Source organism: Argiope bruennichi, chromosome 4 (genome assembly GCF_947563725.1).
Source record: "Argiope bruennichi chromosome 4, qqArgBrue1.1, whole genome shotgun sequence".
Lineage (NCBI taxonomy): Eukaryota > Metazoa > Arthropoda > Arachnida > Araneae > Araneidae > Argiope > Argiope bruennichi.
Window position 1 is genome coordinate 71,933,489 of NC_079154.1, and position 15,380 is coordinate 71,948,868.

Here is a 15,380-nt window from a genome sequence, read left to right on the forward strand (position 1 = left end):
TTTGAATGTAATTAATGAGCATAATTATCTAGAGAACCAATAAGGCAGTATTTTGATTTCAGTAGAATTTAAGAATTGATGCCGTGTTTTGAAATAGGGAGGTGGGCATTAGACTGTGCTTTTTGGGATTATTATTAAGTTGGACACTTTTTGCATAAACATAAAAAATAAAAGAACTAACACAAGTATTTAAGTGTTCATCTAAAAACCAACGCAAAGTTTTATATTGCACAAGCAATACGTTAGTTATAACAAAATTAATAAAAAAATTAATGGAAATTCAACTAAAAAAATTTTAAAAAAAATTCTTTCAAAATTTGTGAAGGAAAAGGAAACTCTGGCATAAGAAAACGGAACTGATAAAGGCAGGAAAAATTTCGCAACACAAACTGATGACAGAATAATTAAATGATAATGTCTACGTTAAAGAAGAAAATCATGCGGAAGTATATCCAAAATGAAATAACATAATGTAATGTGTATTTGAGAGTGAGGATCATTCAGTCTAGATTGCAGGATTCTGGTCTAAATGTAGATTCTATTAAAAAAGCAATTTTAAAATTCGAAACAACATTTAAAAAGATTAAACTGGGCAAAAAAATCTATGTTAATTGGACAGCAAAATAATGACACTGTGTATTTAGGAATGATGAAATCAAAATCTCATTATTTGGTAGCGATGGCAAAAATATTTAAGGAAAAGAAAAGGAGGAGATTTTCATTCTGATTGCATTACATCTATTGTTAAACATCCAATTAGTATTATGCTTTGGGAATATACAATAGCAACAGGTGTGGGCAGAATTTATATGATTAAAAGGAATATAAATAGCCAAAAATATATAAATGATATATTCATTTCAAAATTGCTACCTTCCATATGCAATCATTTTCCAAATAATGATGAAATTACATTTGATATGATGTTGTACTGTATGTACAAAACTAGTTTCAAGACAATTATATTTCACTACTGGAATGGTTTGGGAGTAGCCTAGGCCTTAACCCTTTCTAGGGCCGTGGGAAGTATGCTTCCCACCAAATTTATCAATCTTTGTATGAAATTTTGTAGGTTGGCATAAGTTCTGACAATTTTTTTTAGAAAGACAGAAATTTAGATGCTTCAGTTCTTTATCTCAATCAAAATGATGTGTCTTGATTTGTTACATAATTATTAATTAACCAAATTAATTAATTAATCAAATTAAATTTATCTAATAAGTTAAATGAATCCCTTTTCTTATTCTAATTTCAAGCCTCAAAATATTTTAACATAATATGACTAGAAAAAAATGGCCCTTTAAAGGGTTAACTTTATCGGAACTGCAGAACAAGCTAAAGAATTTGTTCCACAGAAGCAAATTAGTAATAAAACCCAATTAATACATAGATCAAGAATCCAATCAGAGTATCGCATAATAACAGCCGAGGAATTAAAACCTTTGATGTAATAGAACGGATTTTAAAAGTATAACTGATGGTAAAGTTACCCAATGAAATACCAACTACCATAAGTGAGAATTTTTGTATTTGTATTTCAATATTTCTATGTTTCCTTTTCCTACTTTATAACTTCTATTCCACTACAAATATCTTTATTATTTTATTTATTTTTCGGTTAACTAAACAACCTTTAAATTGGTATATAAATTTATGGCATTTCATTTAATAAAATCGGTGCTTTGAATATCAAATCTCAAAAATAAGCTTTTTTCCAAAAAGGTTTCTACAATTTTGGCCATTACTGCATATCATTGAAAAAGAGCTAAAATAATAAAATTCTTGACAAATCAACCATAATTTTTGTTTAATAGTTTCCTTATTAGTTAATAATTTTTTTATGACAGAATATAAGAAAAAATTATACTTCAAACAAATGTAAATTAAAAATAATAATTTTACAGAACCTGTTAAGTAGAGTACTAGCAAGAAAATGAATAATTAATATCCAATGTATTATAATTAAAAATTACTCATATTTTAATTTACTTATTTATGATTTTAATAATTCATTATGAATGCACAATATAGTTCTAATATTTTATAATTTATAGAATTTGTATTTTTATTTTGAAATTTATTTACTTGGCAATTAAACTAATAACATTTTTAATCGACCTGCCTGCGCCCCCTGCCTAACTAAAGGTTCTAAGCAGCTGCTTGGTTGGAAATCTGCCTTTGACGTGAAAATTTGATTAATATAATAATTATATCCATAAATAGTAAACCTTTCCTCAATCCTTAGATGGCGCCACAAATAAATGAAAGATGAATTTTATATCGATGTTATTTATGCCTACATATATCTGTTTTTTAATGGAATAAAAATTTATGATTATTCTATTTTATTTTTGTTTTTTTATACACTAAGTTATTCACTGAGTTTCATATTACAATATGAAAACTTCAGAATATTTCTAATAAAGGAAAGTTATTTGATCATAATGAAAATATTTAACTTTGAAGAATGAAAGATAAATTTAAAAAAAAGCATAATTAAAAAATTGTACTAACAAAAAAGAAAAGTGTTATAAGTTAAAAATGGATATGCTGCTGAACTTGTGATTCTAGAATATTACTTTGTCTTTCAGAATATTATTTGAACATAGAATATTAATTTGTCTTTCAGAATATTATTTGAATCTAGAATATCAATTTGTCTTTTGGAATTAAAAGAGTGTTACCGAAATTAATTTTTCAAAATTATTTTTTTATTTATCTTTTTTTACTCAGAATAAATTTAATTATTAATCAATATGATCTATTTTCTTACAAAGAAATACTTTTTAATAAATTTTTAAGAATAAAGTATTGAAATATTTTATAAAAATACACGTAGTTGTGGAAGAGGGAATCAGTAATCTTTGATGAATTTTGGGTTCATTATTTCAAACTGTTTTTGAGTTAAAGTAGTATGTTGGGAAAAATTGAATGAACTTCATTTGGTGGTACAAACAACAGTCTACTTAAAATGCAGTAATGAATTCTAGAAAATAGTGAATGAAATTTTTTTTAATAACTCGTGAAAACAACTATACCTTAAATTATGCAATTTGGAAAATATACATTGCTATATTATTGAGTCCATATTGTCTGATTTGGCAATAATTTTTAAATGCTTATACTAATTATTTTACCTTAATTTTATCAATTATACCATCTAGTTCTTCTTTCAACTGATTTTCATCCTTGTCCTGTAAAAGAAAAAAAAATGACATTTTAATTTAATATTTTATATTAACTGAATCAAACAGTAAATTTTCTTGCATTATTAGTGACATCTCTAATTAATAGCATGCACGTTGTTAATACCATAACATGGTGTTAACATTAACATTAACACGGTATTAATGCACCTAATTAAATTATTCTAAAAATGGTCCTAATGTGAATGGTATATTAAAAGAGAATTTAGTTTCAAACATCATTAATCAACATTCTGTGTTATGAAGCTTATACATAATAGAATGTCCACTCTAATTCTGGCCTTCTCCTCAAGCTAATTTGCAAAGAGTTCAAGATATGCCTATGCTTCAAATTGGAAAAATGTTCTAAATGGGGTAAGGAATTATATTTTGTGTTGATTCAGAAAATAAATACACCGTTGAAAAAATTTATGAAGTTTAAATTTTTGTCGTATCTTCAATTCCTATCAGTTATAGGTGGAAAAATACTCTTGACACCTAACATTTTAAACATTTTTTTTCTTCTTCTGTGACTAGAATGACCATGTTACCGAGATCTGAACATTGCTATTTTACGTCATTTCAATGGCGGCATAGAGGATGATCTGCCAATCAGTAAACGGAACTTTCCCGCCGTGGGCATAAACTAAACTAAAAACAAGTAATATATATATATAAAAAAAAACTTTTTAAAGCCAATTCCTACTTAGGTCAACAATTTTTTTTTATTTTAGTTACTTTTTATTAAATAATTACAATTAATATAAATATGTATATACATATGACAGAATTACAATATTAAGTAGCAAAATAGAACTTGGCGACCATTTAGCTATATGGCGACGGATTTGGCGACCATTTGGCTACATGGCGACGGATTTGGCGACCAAATAGAAATTACTGGACACATTTAATTAATTAATTAATATTTGAAAAAAAACTGTATTAACATCAAGTGTCATCCACTAAAAGTAAAAAAAATGTATTTGAACTTGAATGGATGAATAAAAAGTATTTTATTAACGATTGAAAATTTGATCAAGATATATATATAGAAAGAGTGTGAACTTATAGTAGGAATTGAATAATGACTAAAAACAATGACTAAGAATAATGAGATTCAAAGCTTCATTATACTCTATCAGTAATATCTAAATGCATAATTTCCTTAAACTTTATTTTCAATTTTTTTTTATCCTATTTGCTTTGATATAATAATAACTGTTAAAATATCTTGATGGTTATAGAAGTCCATCACACACAGAAGGAGAGTTGACATGCAGTAGTTTACAATTGTTCGTCGAATTCAAATTTGTGCAATGGAGTTAATTTTTATTCCAAAACAGGAAATTGACACTCGGGAATTTTTATTTTTGTGGAACGGAAATAAAAAAAAGTTAGCTCACCTGACGTCACAGTCACATGATAAAACAAATTATTTAGCTGTCTAACATCTGTTATTTTATGCTGTATTGAGATTTCAGGATCTTTTTTATCCTAGAAGACGCGCTGTGAATTCCAAAATTTAATTTTCGTGAGTTCATTAATCCCGAACTGATTCCCTTCTTGTTTTATCATATTAAAATATTTATCATATGACAAATATTCTTATTTCTGTATATATTTTTATATTTTATTCTTTCAAACTTTCCCAAAACCGTTTAACACGAATTCTACAATTTTGAAAGCTTATAAAATGTCTTCCCACACATCTTTCGTGCAGTATTTCTTTTTAGATAAACTGCATAATATTTACTTAAATATGCAAATAAAAAAAAATTATATCTATCAGTCTGTTTGTTAACACAATTACTCAAAAACGCTTTGAACTAGATAGATGAAATTTGGTATATGGTTTCATAATAAATTTGCAGACTTCTCACACATTTTTAGTGAAGTCTTTCAGACGAAGCTTATCTGTCCGGTTCGTAACACGATAATTACAAAACCACGAAAGCTAAATGGATAAGATTTGGTACGCAGATTTAATATCTAAAGAGTAGATAGCGTCAAAGTTGGATCAAATTTTTAAGAGATTGGCCGTCTGTCAGTCTGTACTTTAACATTCGTATAAATACAATAATTCAGAAATGTAAGAACGTAAGTAAATGAAATTTAGTTAACAGTTTTATCATCTTAAGCGCACATCTTTATCAAATTTCGATTCGCAACTGTCAAAAGGTTGATTATTTGTCGTTCTGTACCTAAGTATGTAAACGCAATAAATTAAAACCGCAATGTTTTAAATACATGAAATTTGCTATGTAATTTTGTGACTATAATTATAGTTCGGTTTCAAATTTTGTTTCTAATCGGTCTAAAAAAGAGGCGTCTAAAATACATATTCTGCTTTCTGGCACTTGTGTATTAACTTCATCCCAGCGATTAATCGCCAAAAATCACCAAAGATCGCACACTAATATGCTCATTCGTAGCTATTATTCACCAATAATATATATTTAATAAAGCAAAAGTACATTTTTTAGAAAATATGTGAGAAAGTGCCGAAGAATCTGCTCCCGATTATTCGAATTTCAAAACAATGTAAAAATGACTTTTGTGGCTTAATGTCCAAAGTTATCAAGAAGGAAAAAAACTTTAAAATTTTTATTAATTTTAATCAACATTTTGAAATCTCTTTCTTAATAAGCATCCAAGAACTGACTACCAACGAAATTTGGTAGGCCTAATTCTTATTTTAATTTTGCCCAGTAGAGTGTTTTACGTGATTTTTAATCATGGCTGTTACTGTCACGTATGCCTCTCTTAATACAGAATATTAAACATTATAATGTTGAAATCGGTATTTTTTTTTTTGTAACATGAAATTGTTGAGAAGCCCGAGTAGTCACTAAAGGGTTGCAGAAACATAAAATTTATGGTAATTCAAAGAAGCAATTTCTAGTTTTTAGTAAAAATCATCTACCTGCAAAACGAATAACTGCTATGTCAAGGGAATACTACAAATAATAATTTTAAATTCTTTAGAATTCCGCCTTAAATGTAAGAATGTTATAAACTCTACGTTAACATCCTACGTTAATATTATCGTTGTAAATTTAAATTCATTTTCTTTCATATGTTAATTGTTAAGTACTTTATTGAATGGAAACGAATTCAGATGCATTTATATTAGCAAAGATGACCTTTATCAACATTTTTATTGGATGAGTCATTATTTACCATTCCCTCCATTATATGAAAGAATGTCTCTAAAACGTTTTCATAACATTTGTTGAAAGTTTCACTTCATAAATTTAAAAATAGTATGAACTTTAAGACGAGTATTAACGTACTACGGATTTTTAAATACAACAATAAAAATTCTCTTCAATTTTTTTTATTAAAACTGTTTAAGTTTTTAAAAAGACATTGAACTTGTGAGACAGTGAATGCAATGACCTTGCATTTACGCAATAATGAAATTACAGGTCGAGTTCGCTGCAATCAAAGCACAGTGTAGAAAATTACACAGCGATGAAGTTAAAGTAACCTGCCGACCCCATAACCCGTTCCAACTTCAACAATTGAAGGCTATGGGACATCTTTTTATTAGCTTTCCTTGAACACTTTTTCTGAAGTGTTTACTTGAGAAATGGGCTAGATTTTTGAAGAATGGTAGATTGTCGAAAATGTGGGCTTAACCATTTTGTTACATCCTTCGACTTTTGAAGGCTTTTGAATTAAGAAAGAAACGTATATTTTTAAGAGATCAGATTTTATTCCCAGATGTCCCAGATTTACGGAATATTTCTGGTTTTTAACTAATTATCGTGATTTCAAATAAATCTCGGATTTGCTCAAGTTATATTATAAATATTGGAAATTTTCCCATTTTTTTATATGTGACTAATTCATATTAAAAGATTAAAATAACAAAAATTTATTTCGTTTTTAGCGTTATCTTTTCGAACATATTTTACAAACAACTATACATATAACTAATATGCCATTGCTATACCTAATCAGAAAAAAAAATAGTAAAATATTTTCCCCATGTTTTAGTATAATTCTTCATCTGTTTGCAACTTTTTAAGAATTTTCTTCACAATTTTTAAATTAATTTTCATTTTTCAACATTTTTTTTATTTTTTATTTTATTATTTTATTCTTTGTACATCCTGGTTGAGATTTCAGTCTTATGTTCTAGAACATTCCGAATTGACTTCAAAAATTCTGGTCATTTTAATTAAAATGAATGCAGCTAAAAAAATGCTGAAATAATTTTCTACGATTAGTTAACTTGGTTCCGTGATTACTTAAGAGTTTTTTTTTAAGAATTATACTCACAACAATTTAATTCTAAATGGAAAGGGGAAAAATCGTGAAGAAATGTGTTATTGGACGAAACCAAGGAATTTTAATTCGCCAGATAGAATATTGAAATATAATTTTTGATCTATGTAGTTTGATTTGAATTTCTTATTCTCTGCTGCAATAAATATCGAAACGGAGTACAAATGTTTTATTTAAAATTAGAAGAATATTGTGTGAAAAAAAACATAGTCAAAAATTTAATTTTCTTTTAATGATATTTTATACAAAGTAACTTGAATTTTAAATCATATTCTGTATCTACAGATTTATGCAATTGATAAACTCGAAGATTTATAAATATATGTACAGGCTGACAATAAAAAGGTAAAATAAAAAGAACTCTTTGTAGGCTGTCTTTATTTCATATATAGACTGTAAAAGGCTTAAAAAATAAATTCCACACAAAAAAGGTTAATAATGAATGAGAATTAGCGTTTTCTGGATGAAAATGGATCAACAAGTACAATTAATAAATGTAAAATTATTACACAAAATTTCTTTAAAGTTCGAATTCTAAGAAGCGTACAAACAGAAATAAATGATATGTAACATGAAACTTGCTGAAAATAATAATTTTATTAACCAACATTTTGGTAACCTAACTCACCTGCAATATTTTCAATGTGCTGATATTCTCTATATGCAAGATAGTATATTGGCGTTTTTAGAATCTTTTATTTACTTATTCCTATTATTTTGCGAATTCATATCTTCATACATTCCACAGGAAGCGCATGAAATGTGGTTTTATTTTGTTCATTAGTTTCAACAAAAAAATGCCTCTAAACAGGGAAAGTTATTTTATGGCCATCATGTATACTATAAATTTGATTCTTTCTTTTAACACTTATACAGTTACTTCCAGAACCCATATGATGGAATTTCAACTACATAGGGATTACAATATTTCAGATTAAGCACCTAGTTTTTCTCATAGTTTCAATGGTGTCAATTAATTTTCACTTACTAAGGTGTACGTACACACTTGAAACTTCGAAAATCGTTCAAAATATCGAATATTTTTTTATTGCTTCAAAATGTCCTCAGATTCTTTAGCTTTCAAACGATACCAAGATGTTGTCAATATTCGGAATATTTCCCCAGTTATAATTATTTTTCTTGAGGTGCTTTCACTAAAAACTCTAGTTTCGGTTTGTTTTAAACTCATTTTATGAAGAATGATATTTTTCCACTATGTTGCTTCATTCAAACAATCATGACTCAACAAGAAATGAACCAAAAACAATTATTTATACATCAAAATAATATGAATGAAATAGCGGATGTTTTGTGCCTCAATCAAAGTTATATAAATTTTTATAACTTTGGCTATTTAAAATTTAAAATTACAGAAAAAATCTCGCTTTTTCTATTCATCGTTGATGAAAAAATTGGTAAAAAAAAACTATATATTTTTATAATTTGATTGAGGCAGACAACATAAAGACTAATATTAGGCATCATTTAAAACTAGAATTGTGTGTCTCTACAAAGTAGAATTTAAGATATCATGTTTCAAAAAATAGGCTAATTAGTTCATTAAATATTATTTAATTAATGAATAATTAGTGTAATATGGTTTTTTCTCACTGAAATGTGTTTAAACATATATTAATGACCTACTGTGAAAAAATTGGATCTTTAAAGTTAAAATTTTTAAAAAAATTCTAGTGTGTACGTACACCTTAAGCATGCCAATTTAATTTTGGAATATATTGTGAGGTAATAGAGTGTGATATGTAGCCTATATCAGTGTGAAGTTAGGCTGCTCTTATTTATTTGTAATTTAATTGTGACGTCGAATCGATTCAATTCAAACCAGAGAAGAATTATGTATAAAAATAAAATTTAAAGCAGATTTCAGCTTCTAGTCCAAAATATCATAGCATGATGATACAGTAGGATTGATTTGTCTATCCATGTGTTATTTATAAAAGCGATAACGCGTGCGCGCTAAGAGAAATACATTTAATATCGCAAAAGCGAACATGAATATAAACACAACAGAACACACAGAGAAACAAAAAGAATAAAAAGTATTTTTATAAAATACGCTTAAAGTATTTTAAAAAATTTGCTAAAAAGAAAGGAAAAAAATTGAAAAGAAATAAAATTGATATCAATAGAAAGTCGATTTTTTGAATTTCAAAGAAGTTATAAATAGTTTTAAAGAAGTTATTAATAGTTTTTATAAATTAATATGCACCAAAGTAATTGTGGAAAAAAAAATCAAAAATTGATTTTTAATTAACAGTCGAATTAAAATCAGAAAAACCCTTTTTATGAGAGTATATTAGTCAGGAAGTAGCTAGTTACCAGTTTTGATAGTTCAGTAGCCAGTATGATGTTTTGATCTTTTTTTTAATCGTCTATATCACATGACTCAATTTTTTTATAGAGTAGATAAATGCTAATGTCTTTAATCGTATATATGGTAATTAAAAGAAAACTATTAAAATTCTTAATCACTTGTAGCTAATACCTGATGCCATAGAAACTGAAGATAATACTTTGCAATTACTGATTTTAGGGATGCACATGAAAGCTATATAATGGATGGCAATGAAAAGGAAATGAATCAATGAGTGTAAATGATTGTTCTTGTGATTATGTATAAAAAATGAAAATATTTAATGACGAATAATCAAAATTGTAGTTGAAGAAAATATTTTTATATGATAAAGTATTTTTAACATTTAATATAAATATTATAAAGTACTGTCACCCTAAATCGAATAGAATAATTTATGATGAAAAGCTATCTTATTAATAAAAAAAGTCCCTTTAATAAAATGAGGTTAAAAGCAAAACACGAAATCTAATTTTAAAGCAAAATATGAAATATGAGATTTGTTCAGAAAAAAGTAACTCTTTAGCCTTGAAAAATAGATACAACTTTTGACAGAATTATTTTATGGTATAAAAAAATTTTAAATCCATTTTTAAAATACTGAGCAACTTTTGTTTTATTATTTAGACACTCACAACATTTCTTCTTCAACGAAAGAATAAACATTAGAATGAACAACATTTAAGCGTAATTTTACATGCTTTAATTACATATATTATTTATCATGACTTATATCATATTTGTAAAGGCAAAATAAAAATGAAAATTGAGTTTTCTTACTTCTTAGTAATTGAAGTTAAAAAAAAACTATTTTGAAACTTTTTAGTTCATTAATTAAACGGAGTTTTTTTTTTTTAAAAAAAATTCTTTTTTTTTTAAAGTTTAATATCATAAAGGAATTTACTTTCCGGTTACGTCTTGCACCTAAAAAAATGGCGAATAATTCATCATTTCTTAATAAGAAAATTCGATGAAGATGATAGATGAATATTATTGTGATTTTGGATGCAATGTGGCGAATGGTGGTTTTATTGATTTGTACCTGATTTTCAGCTTGTGTGAGTAACTTTCCAAGAACCAAATTCGCTTTGGTAATGGTTGCAAGACTCGGACTCTCGTTTTCCTTAAAAAGAAAAGCAAAAGAAAACAAAATAAAACAAACTACAAATCCATCCAAAAGCAGGATTCCACATATATTGATTCATCTTGAAAAAACATTTTTGTGTAATCAAAGATGCACTTTTTTTCATGGTGATGTCAATTAGCTGATTCATCAAAATATCAATTTTATTGATAGAATTTTAGATATAATGGCGTAAATTATAAAAATACAAATAATAAAAACATGCTGTAGCATTCAATTAAGAAGTATCCTAGGGAATTCTAAACTTTTATCTAATTTAGAGCTACTACATTCCAACGCTATTTGTTAAAAAATTTAAAATAATAGAATTTAGCAGACGAGAATTGCAGGGCAATCATTATTATTATCATGTAAGCTGTCACGCCACGAATTTTGAAGACTACTTAATTTGATCCTGAATATGGTTACCTTGTTCTGCACATCCAGCTAATAATTGAAAAAAAAAAAAAAAAAGGCAATAGTTGACCTTCCTTGATTCAATGAATCCTTGATTCAATGAAAATTAATTGATTAAAAATCTTCTGTACAGAAAAAATCATCTTTACCTATACAATATGGATAGTAAAATAGGTAAAGTAAACAATTGTATAAGGCCCTGATAAAATTTTGGGTTCCCGAGGCTTCTAGTTTTTTTTTTTTTTTGCAATATTTTGAAAATTATTTAATTTTTTTGTTTTCATTTACGAACAATCATTTCATTTCATTGAATTTATTCAAATAAAAACCAAATATTGTTTTAATTAATTGTAGAACATTTATTCTTACAATATTTCTATTTATCGTTTGAGAGTTTTGTAATACGTTATTTTATAACTTTAAAATAATAGAATGCTCTTTATAAATTAAAAAAAAATGTCCGATTTTACTATCAACTATTATTTCGAATGTATTTAGAAAACGTTATCATTTCTTCATACTTCTTTAAAAATTATTTTTAAATTTCATCTGTGGACTTATTTATATGCGATATATGGAAATCAAATTTTTAGAAAATTATTTCCAACTAAACGTTTTTAAGCAAATTTTTGAAATAAATTAAGGAAAGACTTTCAAGTCTACATTATCATGCTACGTGTTTTTGGACTAGTAGTTCAATTTTTTTTTTTTTTTACTTTCAACATTTATTACAAATTAATTCTAATATACTATGCTGAAGAAAAGAGCATTGCCTTCGAGCTTATTTTAGGTGCAATTTATGTGTGAGATTAATTATTCAATCTTTTTTATTTAGTACACTTTACAAAACTAAAACAAACTCTTCTTCCGAGTTCAAAGATTTAGTGACCCATTAAACCTAAAACTAGTCTTATCTAGTGTAAAAGTTTTCTTTTTTAAAACGGAAATTCTATTGTTAAACGTATAATTCGTTATATAATAATAATAAAAATTTCTAATTGCCCCACTGAAACATTGAGATACACAAGTCCATCCTTTCCACTTTTTATTTGTGTTTTGATTTGATTCGCAGAGAACCTGTTGCGTGAGAATCGAGAAACACCTTTATTTCCGAATTAATAATATAGTGCAGAGTCGTGAGGAACGGGAGAAAATACAGAGCATCTCACATTTAAGCGAAAAAGATCTTTGACCTCTCGTGCAAATCCGTGGGCAACCGGTGGGAGTTCGTCGTCTTTTATATTATTCTTTTTCGAAGCGATCATGTAGACAAATAAGGGGAAATGACTTGAGGATGAAGTTAGATTAAGGCACGGTTTCACTGAACAGGTATTGTGGCGAACATTGCCCCATCAGATATATCTGTAATGAATTCATCTACTACAACTTTGTAATCCATATTATATATATGAAGTCTGATTGCTTGTGTTTTGATTGTGTGATGTCGTTTCTATTTAATGTTCAATCTCATGATCATACTACAAAGAGATATTTTAATTTACAATTCCCATAAGCGACTTGGTTTCATTTCATTCATAAATAAAAATCATTTCTGTTGAAGTCTTTCTGAATTATTTAAAGCATTTTTAGATATATTTGCATAAACGAAATTGTTTGAAATCTGTCTACATTTAGAATAGAATCTCGTAGATCATGAGGTTGCTCGTAGATCATAAGATGACATTTTAATTAAAGGATTCAATTAGAAGAATCATTGATTCCTTAATGGAACTTAGAATTTAATTAGAAGAATTAGAATTCAACGATCCGATTTGGGAATAATATATGTAATTTTCAGTGATATTTAGCCCATTGGATCTTAGCACCTTTTGAAATTATATATATAATTAATTATTTGTCAAATCTTTAATTTGTTTTTTCTTTAGTATTAGAGATATAACTCAGTCTTTTTTTCTGTTTGAATAATCACAATATATGAGTATAAAAATGAAATATCCCATATAAAGCCATTGCATTTGGAAATTAAGAAAAAAAGATATTTTGTGTTGCAATATGTTAATGCACATGATGAAAATTACGTATAATACTTTATAAAATGGTAGGTAAAATGCCGACAAAGCAAAGCATCTAATTATACCCGTAGCAAATCACGTGATATAAAATATTTATTTACATACACATATATGAATAAGCAATTTTAACAACTAAGTAGAATATAATACAAAATACACTTAAAAATGTTTTTAATCATTTGAGAAACGAAGCAAAACATCAAATTAGACTTTGCGTTGCAGTTCAATTAACATCATAATCACAATGGACAATATTTGATGCTGAACTGGAGAGCAGCATTTTATGTCAACCGATGTGTAACAATTAATCAAACAGGTCAGTGCTCAGGATTGTAAAAAACACATAGAGCAAAAATAATAATAAGCTTCGCCGAAAACGAAACACTTTTTATGTATTTATATATTATGTAGAGCATATTTGAGGAAATTATAACCAAAATACTCCCAAATTCTAACTATATTTCGGAAATATGCATGGTCGTAATGCAAAATCATCAAATGAACATTTTTTTTAACAATTTCAATTGTTCTTTGCGAAATACTTAACTTAAATGTCGTCAGGCTTTGGCGATATTTAATGTTTTCTTTTTCGAGTATTATTCTCTTGATTTTTGTCATTTCTGTAACAAAAGAACAAATCTATGTTTCATTAGCGGCAGTAACGCTCTTTAAAAGTAATAATCGTAAGAACTTCTTTTTCTAGACCACACAAGCATGTTACTGTTCACTGGGGAGGGAGGGAGGGAGAATCAATGAATTTTTATTAACGCAAATGATACAATATTAGATACAGAAAACTGACACAGATTAGAATATCAGGTATTTGGTATCAGTTTTTGGATTCAATTGATAATCTCCTCGACCTCATTCGTTTTTATTCTTATGACATTATATTAAGATATACAAAGTATCAGGATAACATAGACTTGTAATCCATCCTGCCTCACCTGAACATTTTTAAATTTTAAAAAGAAACTGGATTTTTGCATCTTATCTAATTTCATTTATTCCTTTTAAATTGACTAATTTTAATTTTTTACTTCTTTGTTACTTGGTATTTATAGTATAACAACTTCTCTACATGCTGTATTCAACTTTTAACATTTGCAATATAATTTTTACTATATGTTTGGCGCAGTATACCAAATCTGGATCTTGTGCCATAAACTTCAAATGCAATCTCAAACTGCCTCAGAGACGCTATGAGCATATGTAATGATTTTGAACTATATATTTTTAGCCATAACTACTATTTACACTCCATGTAACGGTGCATATATTACTGTGAAATCCCCACCTTCGCTAGTACTACCTATGGCACCAAGCCTGTCCTTTCTACTTGTCAACCACCCGTCAATCTTTGTCAAAATTTAGACCACTTGTGCCCTTCGAGGAGGTTTCGGCCACCGACACATCAACAGCAAGCGAACCATCTCTTCCAAAGAAGCGAAGTGCTAATTTGGAATTATAATCGTATCATTATCAGCTGCCAGCAACAATTAGGATTGGATGACACAGTATCAACTTGATGCAAAGTATCAGAGAGTATTTTTTTATCGACATGATAAAAAAAATCAATGATGCTTTTATCAGTATGATACAAAGAATCATAGTGATACTTGCATCAACATGATACAAAGTATCGGATTACCTTGGCGATATTACAAGTATGTGTTATGTTTTCTAATTACCAACATATATTATTTGATACCATTGTCTGGAATAAAAGTACATTCTAATGCATTTGTTTAGCTTTTCTTGCGATATTTATTAAATTTACAAGAGTGAAGAGATCTCCAATTGAATAAATAAATGTTTTTTGCTTTAAACATTTTTTTAAAATTAAAAACAAATAGCTAACTTAAACAACAAAATTATTATTAGTAAATTTATTGAAAGCAAATAAAAACTAAGCTTTGGACAGGAATAGAATTTTCAAAATAAAATGATTTTAA

At 27.2% G+C, this 15,380-nt stretch overlaps 1 protein-coding gene across 1 annotated transcript in view; it reads right to left on the bottom strand.

The window, feature by feature from the left end:
* The window catches only part of LOC129967104 (guanine nucleotide-binding protein subunit beta-2-like), a 73,664-nt gene that overhangs the window by 20,288 nt on the left and 37,996 nt on the right, over positions 1-15,380 (bottom strand). The window contains exon 2 of the mRNA XM_056081776.1: positions 3,138-3,194. Coding sequence (XP_055937751.1) covers positions 3,138-3,194 — 57 coding nt within the window. The remainder of the gene's footprint in view (positions 1-3,137; positions 3,195-15,380) is intronic.